General features: G+C 38.8%; 4 protein-coding genes across 4 annotated transcripts; all 4 read left to right on the plus strand.

Moving 5' to 3' along the window:
* Positions 1-2,759: 2,759 nt before the first annotated feature.
* LOC133656176 (histone H3-like) lies at positions 2,760-3,185 on the plus strand. Its single transcript, XM_062057081.1, has one exon. It carries the CDS (start codon positions 2,760-2,762, stop codon positions 3,168-3,170), a length of 411 nt encoding a protein of 136 aa, XP_061913065.1. The 3' UTR covers positions 3,171-3,185.
* A 4,962-nt stretch (positions 3,186-8,147) lies between these two features.
* LOC133656179 (histone H2A-like) lies at positions 8,148-8,710 on the plus strand. The gene has a single exon (XM_062057085.1). The coding sequence runs from the start codon at positions 8,178-8,180 to the stop codon at positions 8,559-8,561; it is 384 nt and encodes a 127-aa protein (XP_061913069.1). The 5' UTR covers positions 8,148-8,177; the 3' UTR covers positions 8,562-8,710.
* A 5,035-nt stretch (positions 8,711-13,745) lies between these two features.
* On the plus strand, positions 13,746-14,057 carry LOC133656426 (histone H4). The gene has a single exon (XM_062057505.1). The coding sequence runs from the start codon at positions 13,746-13,748 to the stop codon at positions 14,055-14,057; it is 312 nt and encodes a 103-aa protein (XP_061913489.1).
* A 6,948-nt stretch (positions 14,058-21,005) lies between these two features.
* Positions 21,006-21,641, plus strand: LOC133656202 (histone H2B 1/2-like). The gene has a single exon (XM_062057112.1). The coding sequence runs from the start codon at positions 21,042-21,044 to the stop codon at positions 21,414-21,416; it is 375 nt and encodes a 124-aa protein (XP_061913096.1). The 5' UTR covers positions 21,006-21,041; the 3' UTR covers positions 21,417-21,641.
* Positions 21,642-21,860: the final 219 nt, after the last annotated feature.

Below are 21,860 nucleotides of genomic sequence, written 5' to 3' on the forward strand. Positions count from 1 at the left end.
GAAATAACAAAAGCACAGACTTTATTAGAAATGCTTCGCACTTGTCTCTATGCTATCGGAGTGCAGGAAATAACCCGAACACATTCTGTAGGGGGTTTTGTTAGGAGTGCATGCCAAAGGTATTATGGATGTGTCTGTAGAGTGCAGGAAATAACCATACCGAATCTTTTGTGTTTTTTTTTTTACATTTTATTTTGAAAAGCCCTGCTCTGTGGAATGAAAGCATAGCACAGCAAACAGATTTTCTATCGTCAGGCCTTTTTTTAATGCAGCATCACATATTTCTGTATTTCACTTCCTGTTCTTCCTTGCAGAAATTGCCAATAAATTAGTTTTTTTTATACAATGATGCATTTTATTCAGTGACTGTTTTCAAAGCCTTCCGATAGCGGAGTCATTGCCAGGAAAGCCGCAGCGAATGATCGGGATTAACTCTGCCAGGAATTTGATTCTCTTTAATCACCGCAGTGGATGCGATTTAAGGATGATGTCATCGTTCATAGAAATTGATTTTGGATGAAATGGGAATTAAAATATGAAGCTAAGGTGCTGCATTCTTTGTTTGTTTTTATAAACTATTGATCTTGATTTATTATCCTTCTTTATTTACATCTATGCCACCTCGAAAGCAAGGCAAGAAGTCAAATAATATTAACAATAAATAACACATTGGTAAATTGGCACATTTTAGAGTTTGGAGCCAATTTGAGGATAAATGTACACTATATGTGTGGCATATAGTAGAATATGATTACTATTATGAGATAGGCTCCAGCCCCCCCACCCCCCGCGACCCCGAAAAGGGATAAGCGGTAGAAAATGGATGGATGGATAGATTATTATTTTAGAAACAGCAACAGATTTACAATCAAATTAACCTGGCGTAGTACCCAGACTGTCCTGTGAGAGGCAGTGTGAGCCACAAACTGCCGCCGGGACATAAAAACGAAGACAGACACAAAGAAACACAAGAAGGTATATAAAAAAAAAAAAACATGCCTAAAAATGGTCAGTGAAGGTCTGTGTATAAATGTCTATTTCCACTTATGAAACGCAAATCAAAAAATAAAATTAGGCCCGTTTTTCGATTTGTGTTATATATGGCAGATTTCAAAACAAACAAAAAAAAAAGGGTTGATTTTCATTAAAATATTGCCATAACATTGGATTTTCTGCTGTTTTCCTTTTATGGATTTAAATGTTTCCAGATAAACACAAAAATCGAAAAAAAAAATGTCACCCAAAACGTAAAAATTGCTTGGTTACCTGTGTGATGAAAAATTTAACCGGAAGCAGTATTTTAAAGCTTTTGCTTTGCGTTTAGCATGACGGTAACCTCTTTGTTCATCAGGAGTCCTACTGTCGTTTTTTAAAAAAGTGTCATTAAACAGTTGTCCAACTTTTGTTTCAGAAATGAAAATAGAAAAAATGGTCCGAAATTTGTTTTTTGATTCGCATTTAAGAATTTGAAATAGAAAGAACGGAAGGTACACTGATCGTTTTGGACATGTCGTTTTCTTTTCGTCAATAAAAATTAAAAAACGAAAAACGGTTTGGTTTATTTGAATTTTATTTTGAAACGCAAAAAAATAATATGGAAAAACAAAAGCTTATTTCTTTGTGTCGAACACTAACTAGAGCTAATAAACGTTTTCAATTAATATTTCATTCAGCAAAAATTAAAAAATCACCAGTAGGCAAAAACAAAAAAAATGTTTTACGACACCGGAACCGGAAGTTGCTGGATAAGACAAGACCGCTGGCATGTAGGAACACAAATTAGTGTGTTGAACCATGTCCTGTCAGAAAGACACATGGTATATCTATTAATTTTTGTTTTTATGTGAAACCGCAGGGTACAGCGCCACACTATTATTTCATACAGGACAGTCTGCATTCTGCTCTCAAGATAGCAACTTCCGGTTCCGGTGTCGGGATTTGGTTTTGGTCCGATTTTTTGTTCCTGCTTGACCCATGATTTCATTTTTTTTTAATGAAATATAACGTGAAAATCTAACCAGTTTTGGCATTTACTTATTGCTTTTAAACACACACAAAAATGTATTTAAACTTTATTTTTCAAAATACAATTCAAATAAACCATTTGTTTTGTTTTTATTATTATTCAAGAAAAGAAAATCCAACGACCAAACCAAACAACGAATAATCTTTAGATCGATTAAAAAAAAAAAAAAGCCTTAAATAAGAAGTGTTATGTGTCAAAAAACAATATTTTACATTTTCATTTTTATTTCATTCACTCAATATTAAGTCAAATAATTTAAAAAAAAATTAAAATAGCAGCAGAATTAGTATAAATGTATAATATTTTACATTTTATAATACATACAAACTTTAGTTTTACTTACAATTTAAATGCCAGTGCAGAACACTATTATGTATTTTACAATGTACTGCTTGTATATTTCCTGTATTTTATATTATTACTTTGAACTGTTTTATATTTAAATGTTGTATCCTGGAAAGCGTCTTTACCATATATATACCAAATAAAATGCATTATTAGTATTATTAATAAATCAGTGGATAATTGGGAATACATTTAGAATGCAGTATGTAGTAACGCCACTAGATAGCAACAGAGTCACAGCTTGATATTGTTGGTGATTGGCTCGATTCAAAATGCCTCGTCCAATAGTTAATCAGCTTTTGCGCGGGAAGCTGACTGACAGACCAATCAGCGCTGTCGTGTTAGTATATAAACCATAGCAACCCGATAGATTCAACACTCAGACACCATGGCAAGAACAAAGCAGACAGCTCGTAAGTCCACCGGCGGCAAAGCTCCCAGGAAGCAGTTGGCCACCAAGGCTGCCCGCAAGAGTGCCCCGGCCACCGGCGGCGTCAAGAAGCCTCACCGCTACAGGCCCGGCACCGTAGCTCTTCGCGAAATCCGCCGCTACCAGAAGTCCACCGAGCTCCTCATCCGGAAGCTTCCGTTCCAACGTCTCGTAAGGGAAATTGCCCAAGATTTCAAGACCGACCTGCGCTTCCAAAGCTCCGCCATCATGGCGCTGCAGGAGTCCAGTGAGGCCTACCTGGTGGGCTTGTTCGAGGACACCAACCTGTGCGCCATCCACGCCAAGAGGGTCACAATCATGCCGAAAGACATCCAGCTGGCACGTCGCATCCGCGGGGAGAGAGCTTGATTTGCTCCCGCCCAACAATAACGGCTCTTTTTAGAGCCACTCACTTCCAACTAATATCTCAAGTTAACTTCAAATTGAACTCAATAGCGAGTGCAATGTTCACGATATAACATAAACCTCCTAATTACAAGTAAAAGTAAGCCCCCAAATCGAAGTCACCAAGTGGCTCTTGATACTGGAAAGATCAATGTGCGTAGTACATAACCTTGTCCACAGGGGGGCGTAGTATGCCAAATGATTCTCATTGTTCATTAAAGGGCTACTGAAATGACATTTTTATTTTTTATACGGGAATAGCAGATCCATTATGTGTCATACTTGATCATTTTGCGATATTGCCATATTTTTGCTGAAAGGATTTAGTAGAGAAAATCGACGATAAAGTTCGCAACTTTTGCTCGCTGATAAAAAAAAGCCTTGCCTGTACCGGAAGTAGCGTGACGTCACAAGCGGTAGTGCTGCTCACAATTCCCTGTTGTTTACAATGGAGCGAGAGAGATTCGGGCCGAGAAAGTGACGATTACCCCATTAATTTGAGCGAGGATGAAAGATTCGTAGATGAGGAACGTTACAGTGAAGGACTTGAGGGGCAGTGATGGACGTATCTTTTTTCGCTCTGACCGTAACTTAGCTACAAGCTGGCTCATTGGATTCCACACTCTCTCCTTTTTCTATTGTGTATCACAGATTTGTATTTTAAACCATCTCAGATACTATATCCTCTTGAAAATGACAGTCGAGAACGCGAAATGGACATTCACAGTGACTGAACATGTAAATACACGATTAATAATTCAGCTTTGCGAAGCTAAAAAAAAATAGAAGCTAACCTAGCTACGTAGCCAACGTGATAGCAGCAGTCTCAAATGCAGATAGAAACTAAATTTAAAAAAAACCTGACTGGATGGATAGACAGAAGATCAATAATACTATTAAACCATGAACATGTAAATACACGATTAATAATATTCCACTTGGCGAAGCTAAAAAAAAACAGAAACTAACCTTGCTGCGTAGCCAACGCGATAGCGTCAGTCTCAAATGCAGATAGAAACTAAATTTAAAAAAACCCTGACTGGATGGATAGACAGAAGATCAATAATACTATTAAACCATGAACATGTAAATATACGATTAATAATATTCCGCTTGGCGAAGCTAAAAAAAACAGAAGCTAACCTAGCTGCGTAGCCAACGCGATAGCGTCAGTCTCAAATGCAGATAGAAACTAAATTTAAAAAACCCTGACTGGATGGATAGACAGAAAATCAATAATACTATTAAACCATGAACATGTAAATACACGATTAATAATATTCCGCTTGGCGAAGCTAAAAAACAGAAGCTAACCTAGCTGCGTAGCTAACTTAGATGCGGCGGCGGGCGTTGTACGCTTTTGACGACACCCCGGCCGCCATCAGAGTCGGCAAGAAACATATATTTCCCCAAAGTTACGTACGTCACATGCACATATCGACACGCACGTACGGGCAAGCGATCAAATGTTTGGAAGCCAAAGCTAGACTCACCGTAGTGCGTCTGTTATCCTGCTCAAAACACAACACAACCTCCTGGTGTTGGTGTTGCTGTAGTCCGCCGCTCCACCGATCGCACCTACAACTTTCTTATTTGCAGTCTCCATTGTCCATTAAACAAATTGCTCAATCGCTTTATTAACAAGCCGTAACTGGTTGTAGTTCAAAAAGTAACGCACACACATACACGAGCTGCTGTTAGCCAAAAGTCACGCTCACACACACTCAAGTTCTCCGCCAACTCACTCGCGCATGCGCGTTCCCCAAACCCTTAAAGACACAGTACACTAATGCAAATATCACAGATATTACAGTATTGTACTTAGCCGCTAAGACACCGATCGATCCCACCTACAATGTTCTTCTTTGCAGTCTCCATTGTTCATTAAACAAATTGCAACAAAAGATTCACCAACACAGATGTCCAGAATACTGTGGAATTTTGTCGAAGAAAACAAGAGGCTTTTCTATCGGGTCCGATGGGGTCCAACTTCTGTTGCTTTTGTGACGTCACGCGCATAAATCATATCCAAAGGAGTTTTTCAACCGGAAGTGTGGCAGGAATTTTAAAATTGCACTTTATAAGTTAACCCGGCCGTATTGGCATGTGTTGTAATGTTAAGATTTCATCATTGATATATAAACTATCAGACTGCGTGGTTGGTAGTAGTGGCTTTCAGTAGGCCTTTAACTGAAATTGCACGGGAAAAAAAATAAATACAACTCAAAATAAGCAGCAGATGACAGCTTAATTTCAAAGTATCAATTCAAGCAGCAGTAACCAACAAAAACCTTCAAATCAAAATGATAAAATAGATGTACTGTAGTACATTAAGTGGTACTGAAATACCTTTTAACTTGATTTAGACTTAAGCAAAGTGTATTGATCAGTAAAGTTGCAAAGGATGGAAAGGGTAAGGAATGGAGAGGATAATGCAGGTATAAAGTAGACTAAAAATGGACCATAGTAGCAATATAACATGTAATATTTACATATTTTATATACAGTATGTAATATTTACTAGTGATGGGTTGAGGCGTCATGAAGCGTTTCGACACATTGCAAAACTGTATTGATACTGTGTCGACACTGTCACTAAATACTGACATCTGCTGGACATTAAAAATCCCTACAGGCAACCTATGGACCGACTCAACTGACACTGATTTTATGACCTAGTATATACAATAATATAAACCAAGTCATTGTATTTCATTTAAGATTATTTCATATCTTCATTTAAATAAAAATATATTTTTGTCTTTTTTAGATAGTCAATAAATAATGTGAACATGTATCATAACATGGAAATCTAAGAGAACGCGTTGTGAATGAGGAACAAACCACTGCAAAGTACAGGGCACTGGCTAAAAGATCAACAACAGCTTGCTGCACACATTAAAGGACCTAAGCTTCCTCAGGAAAAATATGCAGCAGGTATAATATTTGAAATTGAGGAAATGAAATTTGGAATATGTTTTATAACATTTAGCTTTATTGTACTCCTGGCACAATCATTTGTACCATTTCCAGTTTCGTATGAAATATCGTTGACATATGCAGAATTTGTGTGTGCATATACAGTATATGGTAAGATTGTTGGTCAAGTTTATGGTTTTAAAAAAGTATGCGTTATTTCACAGCCCACTAGCATGATAAACAATATTTATAGTCCTAATTATGACATTAAAAAAAGTCGAAATTAGGGGGCAAAATGTCATGAGCTAAAAAGTCATAATTATAAGTTGAGCTGAGTTTGAGTTTATTTCGAACATGCAAGCATACAACATCATACATCACAATTTACAGTTTCTCTTTTCAACATGTTCGAAAAGGAGTAGGAAGAAGCAAAGTTAAAGCAGTATTTAGTTAGTATTTAATCCTACCCCTTTTCTTTTTACATAACAGTTGCTAAAACTTTTGTTCACTTCCTGTTCTCAATTTATTCACAATATACCCCATAAGTAATCACAATAAAAACAAATAAATAATTGGTGAAGTAAGTTATATTTCATATGATGAGATGAGTAAGATTATTTTGAGAATGAATGAATGGATGAATGAAATAAATTCAGAATGTTTATCATGGTTCTTCTTCTTTGTACTTTGTAAACACTAAGTTTGAAGAGTTTCTTGAAGTGGTTCATATTAGTACATTGTTTAATTGCTTGAACATTTACTCTTTCAATTTATATTCAGTCTATTTGTATTTGTGTTTGACTTTCTCTTCTACTGTTACCAAATAGCATTATTTTAGTTTTACTGAGATTCAACGATAGTGTGTTTTTGTCATGAGACAGAAAGAGACGGATGTCTTAATTATTACATAAGATCAAAGACAAGGTTACAAATATGAAATAAAAAGTCACAATTTTGAGGTAAAAGGTCGAAATTCCATCCATCCATCCATCCATCCATTGTCTACCGCTTGTCCCTTTCAGGGTCGCGGGGGTGCTGGAGTCTATCCCAGCTGCATTCGGGCGGAAGGCGGGGTACACCCTGGACAAGTCGCAACCTCATCACAGGGCCAACACAGATAGACAGACAACATTCACACACTAGGGCCAATTTAGTGTTGCCAATCAGCCTATCCCACGATATAAACATTTTTAATTATGAAACAAAAAGTCGAAATTCGGGGGAAAATGTCATGAGCTAAAAAGTCATAATTATGAGGTAGAAAGAGACGAATGTCTAATTTATTGCATAAGCTCAAAGATAAGGTTCAAATTATGAAAAAAAAAAAGGCTCAATTTTGAGATATAAGCTCGAAATTATGATATACAAAATTTAAATTATGAAATAAAAAAATCTAAATTATGGGGGGAAAAAACTGAGCCTTTTCTTGCTTCCAGGGTACATTTGCTGAATAAAATTAAATGTAAATTTGTAAGAAAATGAAGAATGTCATCAGTTATAAAGTCACTTTTAAAATAACCCCCATTGTTCTCACAATCCATGTCTGAATGGATGTCCTGCCATAAGATCTACGACTGTGACTGTTGTCAAATATCTCATCAATTCCACTCTTTATCTCATAATGTTGACTTTTTATCTCATAACCATGATTTTATTTTATCTCACAATTATGACTGTTTGCCTTATAATTATGAGATACCGTTATGCTCCCTAATGACCACGAGATGTCGTCTTTTCTCATGTGTTGAATGCTTGTGCTCGTCAGCATTATTTGTGTTTATAATCCTCTTTTTGACGCGTCATGACGTCATTGACATACGCAGAATGTTTGTGCGCAAATATATTGTAAGATAGTTAGTCGAGGACACAGATTTCGTTAAAAGAAACGTTATCATTTCACAACCTTTTTACAGAAGGCTGCTGATTGGACAAACGTTCCCCCGTCTGAGTCAGCCAATCAGCGAGCAGCACTTGTATATAAATAGGCTGCTTGTCGAGATGTGAGGCATTCATTCCAACAAGTTGTTGAGTCCTTTTGATAATACCATAACCATGTCTGGACGCGGAAAAACAACCGGCAAGGCCCGCGCTAAGGCCAAAACCAGGTCTTCCCGGGCCGGACTCCAGTTCCCGGTGGGTCGTGTCCACAGGCTGCTCCGCAAGGGCAACTACGGCGAGCGTATCGGCGCTGGTGCACCCGTCTACCTGGCGGCCGTGCTGGAGTACCTGACCGCTGAAATCCTGGAGCTGGCTGGGAACGCAGCCCGCGACAACAAGAAGACCAGGATCATTCCCCGCCATTTGCAGCTGGCCGTCCGCAACGACGAAGAGCTCAACAAACTCCTAGGCGGTGTCACCATCGCCCAGGGCGGCGTGTTGCCCAACATTCAGGCGGTGCTGCTCCCTAAGAAGACCGAGAAGGCCTCCAAGAAGTAATCTGTTGACTTTCAATATAACCACAAAAGGCTCTTTTAAGAGCCACACAATTCTTCTTCCTGAGTCAATCCTCAACGTACTCTTATTGTAAATAACTCGTTTCAAATTTATACCTAATAACACTTTGAATGGGAATGTCTTTGATATCTGCATATTTTGGTGTCCTAATAAAAATTACTTTTGTCATTTTAATGTTTTATAACATTTTAATTAAAATTGCAATATTTAGTTAGCTAAGAATAGGCTCTACATCAAGGGTCACCAACCTTTTTTAAACCAAGAGCTACTACTTGGGTACTGATTAATGTGAAGGGCTACCAGTTTGGTACACACTTAAAGGCCTACTGAAATGAATTTTTTTTATTTAAACGGGGATAGCAGATCTATTCTATGTGTCATACTTGATCATTTCGCGATATTGCCATATTTTTGCTGAAAGGATTTAGTATAGAACAACGACGATAAAGATTGCAACTTTTGGTATCTGATTAAAAAAAGGCTTGCACCTACCGGAAGTAGCGTGACGTAGTCAGTTGAACATATACGCAAAGTTCCCTATTGTTTACAATGATGGCCGCATGAAGTGAGAGAGATTCGGACCGAGAAAGCGACAATTTCCCCATTAATTTGAGCGAGGATGAAAGATTTGTGGATGAGTAAAGTGCAAGTGAAGGACTAGTGGGGAGTTGAAGCTATTCAGATAGGGAAGATGCTGTGAGAGCCGGGGGTGACCTGATATTCAGCTGGGAATGACTACAACAGTAAATAAACACAAGACATATATATACTCTATTAGCCACAACACAACCAGGCTTATATTTAATATGCCACAAATTAATCCTGCATAAAAACACCTGCGTGTTTGTTATGCTAGCTCCTAGCTCCTCTGCTAGCTCCTAGCTCCATAGAACACGCCAATACAATTCAAACACCTGATCAACACACACAATCACTCAGCCCAAAAGACCGTTTACCTAACCCAAGGTTCATAAAGCTTATATATTTTTAAAAAGTTACGTACGTGACGCGCACATACGGTCAAGTTATCGAATGTTTAGCAGCCAAGGCTGCATACTCACGGTACCTGATATTCAGCTGGGAATGACTACAACAGTAAATAAACACAAGACATATATATACTCTATTAGCCACAACACAACCAGGCTTATATTTAATATGCCACAAATTAATCCTGCATAATAACACCTGCGTGTTTGTTATGCTAGCTCCTAGCTCCTCTGCTAGCTCCTAGCTCCATAGAACACGCCAATACAATTCAAACACCCGATCAACACACACAATCACTCAGCCCAAAAGACCGTTCACCTAACCCAAGGTTCATAAAGCTTATATATTTTTAAAAAGTTACGTACGTGACGCGCACGTCCGGTACGGTACGTGTTATGCTAGCTCCTAGCTCCTCTGCTAGCTCCTAGCTCCATAGAACACGCCAATACAATTCAAACACATGATCAACACACACAATCACTCAGCCCAAAAGACCGTTCACCTAACCCAAGGTTCATAAAGCTTATATATTTTAAAAAAGTTACGTACATACGCAAAAAAAAGCCAAAGCTGCATACTCACAGTAGCACGTCTGCGTCTTTGTCATCCAAATCAAAGTAATCCTGGTAAGAGTCTGTGTTGTCCCAGTTCTCTACAGGCGTCTGTGTATCCAAATCAAAAGTCCTCCTGGTTAGAGTCTCTGTTATCCGAGTTCTTCCATCTTGACTGCATCTTTCGGGAATGTAAACAAAGAAGCGCCGGCTGTGTACTGTTGTGGCTGACTACGTTCGAAAAATACGTCCATTTCGCACCGACAACTTTCTTCTTTGCTTGCTTGGCTTCCTTCTCCATAATGCAATGAACATGATTGAAACAGATTCACGAACACAGATGTCCAGAATACTGTGGAATTATGAAATGAAAACAGAGCTTTTTCGTATTGGCTTCAATGTGGAAGGCATACCCGTGTTCGTCGGGCTACGTCACGCGCATACGTCATCCTCAGAGGCGTTTCGAACCGGAAGTTTAGCGGCAAATTTAAAATGTCACTTTATAAGTTAACCCGGCCGTATTGGCATGTGTTATAATGTTAAGATTTCATCATTGATATATAAACTATCAGACTGCGTGGTCGGTAGTAGTGGGTTTCAGTAGGCCTTTAAGTAACTTGCCAGAAGTAGCCAATTTGCTCAATTTACCTTTAACTGTAATTAATAATTAATGATATTTATCTTTGTGGAAACACTGATCATCTTGATTTCTCACAAATATATATAGAAACATAAATATCAATATGCAACACTTTATTTTTATATTTTCTCTAAGTGCACATTTTTCAAATTGAACATTTTCAAATGATCATTTCCAAAACAGTCTTGTGAAATCACAATATCCCATTTTAACTAGCTAGCCACTAACATTTTTTTAACAAATCATGAATTGCTTTGCACCATGTTTGTACAAATGATAACTCATGTAAAATACAAAAGTCAACTCTCAAATTTTTAAATAAATCATGTCACACTTTGAACTGGACATCAAATCTGTTATCTGTTACTTTGTCAGCTAGTGAAGACCAAGTCTTTAAAATATTTCCTTGGATTTTCAAATTCTGTTTGAGTTTTGTCTCTCTTAGAATCAAAAATGTCGAGCAAAGCCAGACCAGCTTGCTAGTAAATAAATAAAATTTGAAAAAAAATAGAGGCACCTCACTGGTAAGTGCTACTATTTGAGCTATTTTTAGAACAGGCCAGCGGGCTACTCATCTGGTCCTTACGGGCTACCTGGTGCCCGCGGGCACCGCGTTGGTGACCCCTGCTCTACATTGACTCTGAAAAGTTACCCCTAAGTATTTTGTTAAATACTTTACTCCAAGTTTTCTCATTGTCATCCCACTGGGTTGAGTTTTTTCCTTGCCCTGAACCGAGGATGCTGTGTGGCTTGTGCAGCCCTTTGAGACACTTGTGATTTAGGGCTGTATAAATAAACATTGATTGACTAATCTGCACAGAAATTCAAACACAACCTGCTTCATATGTACAGTAATAGCACATATTATGAATATTTTATGTTAAATAGCGGCAGTGGGAGTTCACTAATGTCACCTTTCACTAATGGTAAATGGGTTATACTTGTATAGCACTTTTTTCTACACTTTTTCCACATTCACCCATTCACACACACTGATGGCGGGAGCTGCCATGCAAGGCCCTAACCACTATCAGGAGCAAGGGTGAAGTGTCTTGCTCAAGGACACAACGGACATGACGAGGTGGGGATCGAACCAGGAACCCTCAGGTTGCTGGCACGGCCACTCTCCCAATCGCGCTACGCCGTCCCCAATGTGAGATGAATTTCTTAACAGTTTTTTTTTCCAATTGCTTACACACTAAATTTAAAAATGTTCCCACAGTTGAAGTCTACACACAGTAAGCAAAACCACTGTGCAGATTAGACTCTGCTTCAGTTTTTGCGAAATATTACACACAATGCTTTGCACAAAGATCTTATTGAAAATAAGATATTCTTCATCTTGGTATGTTAATAATGACTGACTTAATTATATATTACAAAACTGTTGTATTACTCTTTCACAGATGTCATTTTACTATAACAAAAAGTCAGTAAATGAATGTATATTTATATGTAAACGCTCTGAAGTGGGAAAGGGGGGGGGCGGAATAGCTCGGTTAGTAGCAACTTGAGGGTTCCAGGTTCGATCCCCACTTCCGCCATCCTAGTCACTGCCGTTGTGTCCTTGGGCAAGACACTTTACCCACCTGCCCAGTGTCACCCACACTGATTTAAATGTAACTTAGATATTGGGTTTCACTATGTAAAGCGCTTTGAGTCACTAGAGAAAAGCACTATATAAATATATAATTCACTTCACATTAACCGTGTAACACCCCTTGTTGTAAAATTAAAACGTTACCTTTAACAATCCTACAAAACAATCTGTTATATGTATATATATATATATTTTTTACCACATTTACATAGTCATTGGGTCCTATTGTTCAGTCTCACAAGGCTATTGGATCGTACATTTGTTTATAAGTCACGCCTTCTGGCCATGAACTCACACCACCTCTCAAGGTTTCCTTTGAACAAAATATATTTGTTTCATTGGACTGGATTCATCAGATTCAAGTAATTAAAATGTCTTTTATATTTTTTTTGGTTATTACAATGTCTAGAGCACGTACATATGTAGTTATTGTGGAACAGATGCATCAAATTTCATTTAGAGCTTGTTATATAATTGTTGCAATTATACAACACTGGGTGAATGTGGTAGTCAAATAGCTGGCTTGTTGCAGTGGGCTCAAACAGGTTGTATTCCCTCCACTACATCACTGCTGAAGTATTTTCTCTATACATGGATAGTATACTTTCTACAGACGTTTCACAGACGACAGGGACTGCTTTTAGGAATTTCACCACCAATGAAAGTCTTCATGACGTATGTCATGAAAAGAAAAAAAGAAGGGGAAAAATCGTTTTTTTAAGAGTTTTATTTTGTTTCATATTTTTTATATTTGTAATAAATGACTTCATAAAAATAGAACTAATGTGTGATTATTATTAATGGTATATGCCGTTATGGGGCTAAGTAAGCAATCAACCCTGCAAATGAACCCTTAGTTGTTCAGACAACGCTAAAAAGGTCGGGTAAAATGCCCCATACATGTGATTTCTTATAGTAAAATCGTTTTTTTTTTTTAAATGTTTTGTATTTATCACTGTTCTGGGTGACTCACTCCAATAGTGTCTTATCATTTGAAGTCTGTGTGAGTGAGATGACAATAAATGACACACTTAAGACAATTATGTATGATATAACAGGTTAGCATCTGTATTTAATCTCATATTGAGGAAATATTTCACAAGATTTATACATTTTCTTTAAAAGAGGAGATGCAATTGTGTATGTGGTGAAAACAGGAAGGGCTACACCGGTGACTGCGGACGTGAGAGAGGTCCGCATTTGTCTCTATACAAACTGGACTTAAAAAGAGAGGAGATACAATTGTGTGTTTGGTGAAAACAGGAAGGGCTGCACTTGTGACGTCACACGTCCTCTCTCACGTCCGCAGTTGTCTCATAAAGCACACTACAAACTGTCACAGCCATCATTCTACTCGGTGGATTGTCTCCTAATTGTCCATAATCATGTCAGGAAGAGGAAAGGGAGGTAAAGGTTTGGGCAAAGGAGGCGCCAAGCGTCACCGTAAAGTCCTCCGTGATAACATCCAGGGCATCACCAAGCCCGCCATCCGCCGCCTGGCTCGCCGCGGTGGAGTTAAGCGTATCTCCGGCCTCATCTACGAGGAGACCCGCGGTGTGCTCAAGGTGTTCCTGGAGAACGTCATCCGTGACGCCGTCACCTACACCGAGCACGCCAAGAGGAAGACGGTCACCGCCATGGATGTTGTCTACGCCCTCAAGAGGCAAGGACGCACTCTGTACGGCTTCGGAGGATAAATCTCACATTTCACCAATCAAACAAAGGTCCTTTTTAGGACCACACACTTCTTCTATCAGTCAATGAACCTTAAGATTTCAATATGTATCGCTCTGGTGTTGATACATGCACTTCTACATCTAATCGACAGAGGTCACTTCTGTGATTAGGGAACACATCTAATGACTTATCCTATATATCAGGGGTGGGCAATTAATTTTTACCGGGGGCTGCATGAGCAACCCGAGCACTGCTGGAGGGCCACACCGACAATATTTCAATTAAATTTTGCTCAATATTATTTTTGATATATACCGTAAGATAAATAATAATAATAATTAATAATAATAGTAATACTTCGACATAGTGTATGTAACAGCATTCCATGACTAATATAAATAAATTAACATTAATAATAAATGACAGTAAAATAAGCACACGTATGACTGAGGAGTCGAGTGTAACTTTGTGTGATGTTTGAGTTGTCCGACTTTTTGTGTGGCCATAAACGCACCAGTGGTTTAGTGCTATGCGTGTTGGTGACAGATGACAAGTTGGTTTTGGCCTGGTTTGTACGGCAGAAAATGACTAGTTTTTCGAGATAGAAGTGTTTTACTTATGTTTTTGGTGTGGTTATGGCCGAATATAAACAGTTTTGCTCAATAAAGTGATCGATATAATTCCTGGCCTCGAAGCATCTCGATAGACGTTACAATAATTGAACGGTGTTCAATTGAACGGTGTTGACGAACACCGTTAGGGCCGCTTGTTGTCACTGTCACTCAAAGTTGCATTGCAAAATTACATAGAATAAATATGTTTATTTTGTTTAGAATTCAGATGGGATTTGATTTGGTGCGCGGCATATATTTGCTGCGCGCAGCAGACGCTTGAGCAGTGCGCAATTGCGCAGGCACGCACCTTAGAGGGAACGTTGCTTGGCAGTCCATGTCTTGTTGGAAACACGCCATTCTTCATCAACTTTTCTCTTTTTAGCGTCTCGGGTGTAAACCGTGCATCACTTGTCGCTGCATGTGCACCTTCACTCGCAGGTTACACACTGACACACGCCCATAAATAATAATTTTCAAAATAAAAGCAGCACAGTTGTATTGCGCGCACGACATAGATGTTTTTTCAACTTTATTTTGTAATTAATGATTGCAGCTGTTCACATTCACTCACAATCACGCACACGCATACGTCCACACGGAAGTAATACAAATAACGATTTTCAAAACAAAAGCAGCACCGTTGTATTGCACACTCGACATAGATACTTTTTAAAATTTATTTTGTAATTTATAATTGGCCTCACGCGGGCCGGACAGGGACGCACAAAGGGCCGGATGCGGCCCGCGGGCCGCAGAATGCCCAGGTCTGCTATATATGTTACTAAACATGTTCACTCTGATACAGATTTGACATTAGGTTGGTATCGGTAATATCAATACTGTAAGCAAATATACTTGTGTGATACCACAACGTTTTTCTCCCAAACTGATAAAGGTCAAATTCAGACTGCATTCAATTACATCTGTTATCGACAGTTTGTGCAAATGTAACGGACTGGTAGTGGTGTGTGTGATTCCACCGCTGATTTAGGGACGGCGTGGCGAAGTTGGTAGAGTGGCTGTGCCAGCAATCGGAGTGTTGCTGGTTACTGGGGTTCAATTCCCACCTTCTACCTTCCTAGTCACGTCCGTTGTGTCCTTGGGCAAGACACTTCACCCTTTGCCTCTGATGGCTGCTGGTTAGCGCCTTGCATGGCAGCTCCCTCCATCAGTGTGTGAATGTGTGTGTGAATGGGTAAATGTGGAAATACTGTCAAAGCGCTTTGAGTACCTTGAAGGTAGAAAAGCGCTATACAAGTACAAGTATCTTTTTTTTTTCCCTTTCTGATACAGAGTACAATTCAGACTGGTATCGGCAGTAGTGTTCCAATACCGATACTTTATGCAAATATAGCTCATGTGTGTGTGGTCAAATGTTGCTGCTCTCTGGGAATCGTCCTCAAACGATATCAAATGACAGGGATAAACAAATCATAGCGTTGTTCAATCTCATTTCACCAAACAAACAAAGGTCTTTTTGAGGACCACACACCTCTTCTAACAGTCAATGAGCCTTTGATGTCAATATGTATCGCTCAGATTTTAAGACATGCACTTCCACATCTCATCGATAGAGGTCACAACTTCTCTTTTATTGTGTTTAGGAAACAGCTATAATGAATTATCCTGTATATGTTACTAATTGAAGTGAGTCATGTACAACATGCCCACTCTGATACAGATTAAACAGTAGGTTGGTATTAGTAATATCAATACTGTAAGCAAATATACTTGTGTGATACCACAACTTTTTTTCTCCCAATCTGATACAGGTCAAATTCAGACTGCTATCAGTTATATCTGTTACCGACCATTTGTGCAACTATAACTGACTGATAGTGGTGTGTGTGATACTACCACTGATTTTGTTCTTTCTGATACCGAGTAAAATGCAGGCTGGTATCGGCAGTAGTGTCCCACACAGCATAAAATTTGTGATCAGGGTATAGGTGTGCAAGACATCCAAAATGTTTAAACAATATCGTTATTTGGTTCCTTGATCAGAGTACTTGTTTAGCTCTGTTGGATGACGGCGGCTGGGGGTTGGGGGTGGGGGGCATAAATAAATATCCATAACCCAACTTTGGGAGGTTGACATTGTTTTCTTATTATATTTGTACTAACTATCATTCTATGTTTGTATTCGTGTAGGCCAGGGGTGTCCAAAGTGCGGCCTGGGGGCCATTTGGTCATTTTTTAACGGCCCCAGGGCACATTTTTAAAAAATATGATCGAAATAAATAAAAAACATTAAAAGTGGTATTTAAAGAGCAAACAGGTGAAATGTAACAAGAAAATGTAGCAATGTTTACTCTAATCACACAAAGCTGCCATGTAGGCTGTTTCTTTCTTTAAAAAAATAATAATGAATCAAAATCAATGTCATTATGAAATATTGACCTATTCAAGGCTTAAGAAGATTACCTTCGCAATCAGCTGGTCTTGGTTGTGCTTAATAGTTTCCAGCAGGCTAAGGATGTGGATTACCTCAGGCGCTGTTGACAAACAGCAGTATAAAATTAACATGTTTCAGTGTTTATCCTCATTACTCATAATCCTGACATTAGCTATTGACCTTAGTTAATGACAAAAGTTATTGACAAAGTTTGAAGAAAATATGTGATTGCTTGTGAATTTGAATTTTTTTTCAAAATTTGTGGCACAGAATGACCATCCGGTATTTGTCAGTTATTGCTCACCAGAGCAGGAAATGTTGTCGGCCATTCTTCCCCCTCGCCATGTTGGCCTGTAGGCCAGGCTGGATCCAGGCTCCTCTGTCTGCCACATGTTGAGGGCTGCTGGTGAGGGGGGTGGAGGGAGTCGAGGAGGGACTGCCGTTCCTAGTGAGGTGGGCATTGTGAGAGAGCTATCAGTTAACCATGACTGGTAATACCCAAGGGGCCTATCTATACACTAATATTTCAGAGATCAGTCCCTACCTTGTGTAACTCTCTGCATGTTTAATGCAGGTGCTGGTGAAGGCATATGAATGCGTCCTTCCCCATGGTGAGGTGCTAAGGGAGATAAATTGGTATTAAATGGTTGTGATCTGTTAACCATGGTTACTGGATGCTGAGATATTATTTCAGAGATCAATCTTTACCTAGAAAGTTATCTCCAGTTGAGGAGTCGAGTTGACAAGTACTCATGACTCTTGCTGGCACTCGGCGAGACGGTGGAGCTGGGAGAAGGGATACAAGGAGAGGGGAATATCTTTAGCACTAAGAATGTTAACCATATCTTTAATATTAATGTGGTGGTTTCGTCTACAACGCTAAATATATCCTGTGGTGTACCTCAGAGATCAATATAGGACCTAAATTATTCAATGTCTAGATAAATGACATTTGTAAAGTTACAAAAGATTTAAAGTTAGTATTATTTGCGGATGATACAACAGCGTTTTGTTCAGGAGAGAACACACAGAAGATAATACAAATAATAACAGAAGAAATTAACAAATTAAAAAGATGGTTTGACAAAAACAGACTATCTTTGAATCTCAGTAAAACTAAAATAATGCTATTTGGTAACAGTAGAAGAGAAAGTCAAACACAAATACAAATAGATGGAATAGAAATTGAAAGAGTAAATGAAACCAAATTTCTAGGTATAATGATTGATGATAAATTGAACTGGAAATCTCAAGTAAAAAATATACAACATAAAGTAGCAAGAAACACGTCAATAATGAATAAAGCAAAACATGTTCTAGACAAAAAAATCACTTCATATTCTCTACTGTTCACTAGTGTTACATATCTGAGTTATTGTGTAGAAATATGGGGAAATAATTACAAAAGTACACTTCATTCATTAACGGTGTTACAAAAAAGATCAGTTAGAATAATATATAATGTTGGATATAGAGAACACACAAATCCTTTATTTATTGAATCAAAAATACTGAAATTCCACGACATAGTGAATTTGCAAACAGCTAAAATTATAAACAAAGCAAACTATAACCTGCTACCCAAGAATATACAACAATTCTTCTCAAAAAAAGAGGAGAAAAATCATCTTAGAGAGAAATGTAATTTAAAACATTTGTACGCACGTACAACACTTAAGACCTTCAGTATATCAGTATGTGGAATTAAATTATGGAATGCATTAAGCAAAGCAATCAAACAGTGTACTAATATGATCAATTATTTATGCTTACATGTGGAAATAATAATAATAATAGTAAATAAAATAATAATTAAAAAAAAGGTAAATAAAGCATAAAATAGTCTCTAATAAATTAATTAAATAAAAAACAGCATATAAAATATATACATCAGCAAATAAAAAAAAAATATAGATCAAGAAAAAGGATCCTTAATATGTGCAGCAATTTTTCCCACTCACATCACCTCATTTTATATTTTTTTCTACAATTAACTATGCCAAAAAACACATAGACATACCTTTTTTTTTTTGTAATGGAAACAAAAACAACATGGCGTCACACACAGCTAGTCCACAGTAAACAGGATCTCGAGCTCCACTAAAGAACAAAGAAAGAAATAATACACACTCATATTAATAGCAAAGAACGGCTGTTTCCACTCTGTTAACGTTACGTTGTTATAACGAAGTAATAGCGACCTGGGCCTAAACAACACTGACAATAAAGTAATACGCTTTCGTTTCAACCAGTTGGAAATATGTGGAATATCGTAGCATGTAACCTACACACATTCACAGCGTCTAACAAAAGATAGCCTAAGTTAAAACACAGAAAAAAGACAATTTTACAATAGCACGGCGAAAAAATGACCGTCGTTGTGTGGGTTTTTTGACGAATAAAACTCTTTTCCACTTTTCTTCGCTCGGGCCTCACCTCCCGCGTGCAGCCATTTCGAATTTTCTGAATACGTGACGTCAGACGCACGTCCCCCATGCAAAGCATTCTGGGAGGCGGCGCTGGAAATAAAAGCCTTTTTTTTACAGAATATAAAGTTTTACTGCTAGTCCTAATATCAAACAACGTCATTACAATCATACATAAATGATGATGGAAACACAAAGGCCGATCTTTACTGCGAATGTAGCAATAAATCAATAAATCTATGCTTACGTTCGTGTTCCAGCAAAGAAAGTCCAGAGATCTTGGCTCATGCGCGTACACGCTAGTAGGCGCGTCCACGTCTGCGGGGGCAGACATTGGTCAGCTCAGCGCGCGTAGGCGGAGCCTATAACTCTAGGCGGCGCGCGCCGGTTTAGTTTGTCGCGTCCGTGGATGCGAATCAGACACGAGTCCGCTCAGGATCACCTGTCTGACCGTACAATTTTCAGAGGCGGAGCTGTATCCTCTAGGCGGAGCCAAAACGAATGTGACAGTAACGCGGGTTGGGCGACTTGAAGGCGGATCCGTATAGCAGTCTTCTGCTGTGTGGGGTTCCAATACCGATACTTTATGCGAATATAGCTAATGTGTGTGTGGTCAAATGTTAAAAAGTGTATTTCAAATGTTGCTGCTCTCGGGGAATCGTCCTCAAACGATATCAAATCACAGGGATAAACAAATCATAGCGTTGTTCAATCTGTTCCGATTAATATTCAAATCTGTGTGTAGTCTACACTAAAACGATACATTCAAATTGCTGTTTTATGATACTTAGGGACTCTTTTTAACCGTCAAAGAAATGACAGAATGAGTCAGCAAAGCACATATTTAGACCTTGGCGGAAGAAAAAGTAGTTCCACCAATCACGTTTTATTTGGACAAAATCTTTACATTGTTACTGTCAACACAAAATATCGATATTGTCATTTGAGAATCAGTATTAGAGCATAAAAATATCACTTGTGATGAACCTTTGTATAAATACACTGTCATTGATTGAAAGATCTGGCATCGGCGGTATCGATATTGCAGTATTGACCCGCAAGCACTTCACTAGATTGCTGCCATCGGGGTTGGGAGTGTGATACTGCACATAAATAAATATCTGATACTATTTGTGTTTAAACGTCTTTGAGCATGTATTATATTACTTTTTGGTACGTAAAACACAACAAACAGTTTAGGCAAACCAATATAATGAAAATATATACATGCAATAAAATATAAACGGTATGAATACAAAACAGTAACTGTTATTGTGGGAAACAAAGTCATTTTATATCGGTTTGTATCATTATTTCCGTTTGCTCCACAAAAAAAAGGACGTCACGTGATCCTTGACCGTTTCCAGCGCCTTCAGGGGACATATGGTGTTAGCCAATCAAAAAAGAGAGCTGACGCAGGCTACTTTGCATGAAAGCGATTATATGCACACGGTTCTCACGGTGTTAGCCAATCAAAACAGAAAATTGGCGCAGCCTACTTTGCATGAAAGCGCTTATAAGAATACAGGGCTCACGGTGTCGGTCACTTTGAACCTAGACAGTATCAGAATGCCCGAACCAGCGAAGTCCGCGCCCAAGAAGGGCTCCAAGAAAGCCGTCACCAAGGCTCCTGGCAAGGGGAAGGGTAAGAGGAGGAAGACCAGGAAGGAAAGCTACGCCATCTACGTGTACAAGGTGCTCAAGCAGGTGCATCCCGACACCGGAATCTCGTCCAAGGCCATGAGCATCATGAACTCGTTCGTCAACGACATCTTCGAGCGCATCGCTTCCGAGGCATCTCGCCTGGCTCATTACAACAAGAGGTCCACCATCACATCCCGGGAAATCCAGACCGCAGTGCGACTCCTGCTGCCCGGGGAACTGGCCAAGCACGCCGTGTCCGAAGGCACCAAGGCGGTCACCAAGTACACCAGCTCCAAGTAGACCATGTGACGTCATTGCAACAACCAACGGCTCTTTTAAGAGCCACATAATCCTTCTAAAGAAACAATTATCTAATTATTGTATTGTGTGTACAGACAGTACAGTGTAGACCAGGGGTGTCAAACGTACGGCCCGAGCCCCGGATCATGCCCGCGGAGAGGTTTTATCCGGCCCGCGGGATGATTTTGCTAAGCATGAAAATTAACCTGAAATTTTTGAATGAAATAAACCGCTGTTCTAAATGTGTCCACTGGATGTCGCAATAGCAATTATTTATATCTTTGTAGATTATGCTACGTATGTACAAAATAAACCACAAAGTTAGTACATCAGTCAAGGGCATACTTGCCAACCCTCCCGAATTTTCCGGGAGACTCCCGAAATTCAGCGCCTCTCCCGAAAACCTCCCGGAACAAATATTCTCCCGAAAATCTCCCGATTTTC

This window comes from Entelurus aequoreus, linkage group LG08 (assembly GCF_033978785.1).
Source record: "Entelurus aequoreus isolate RoL-2023_Sb linkage group LG08, RoL_Eaeq_v1.1, whole genome shotgun sequence".
Classification (NCBI taxonomy): Eukaryota; Metazoa; Chordata; class Actinopteri; order Syngnathiformes; family Syngnathidae; genus Entelurus; species Entelurus aequoreus.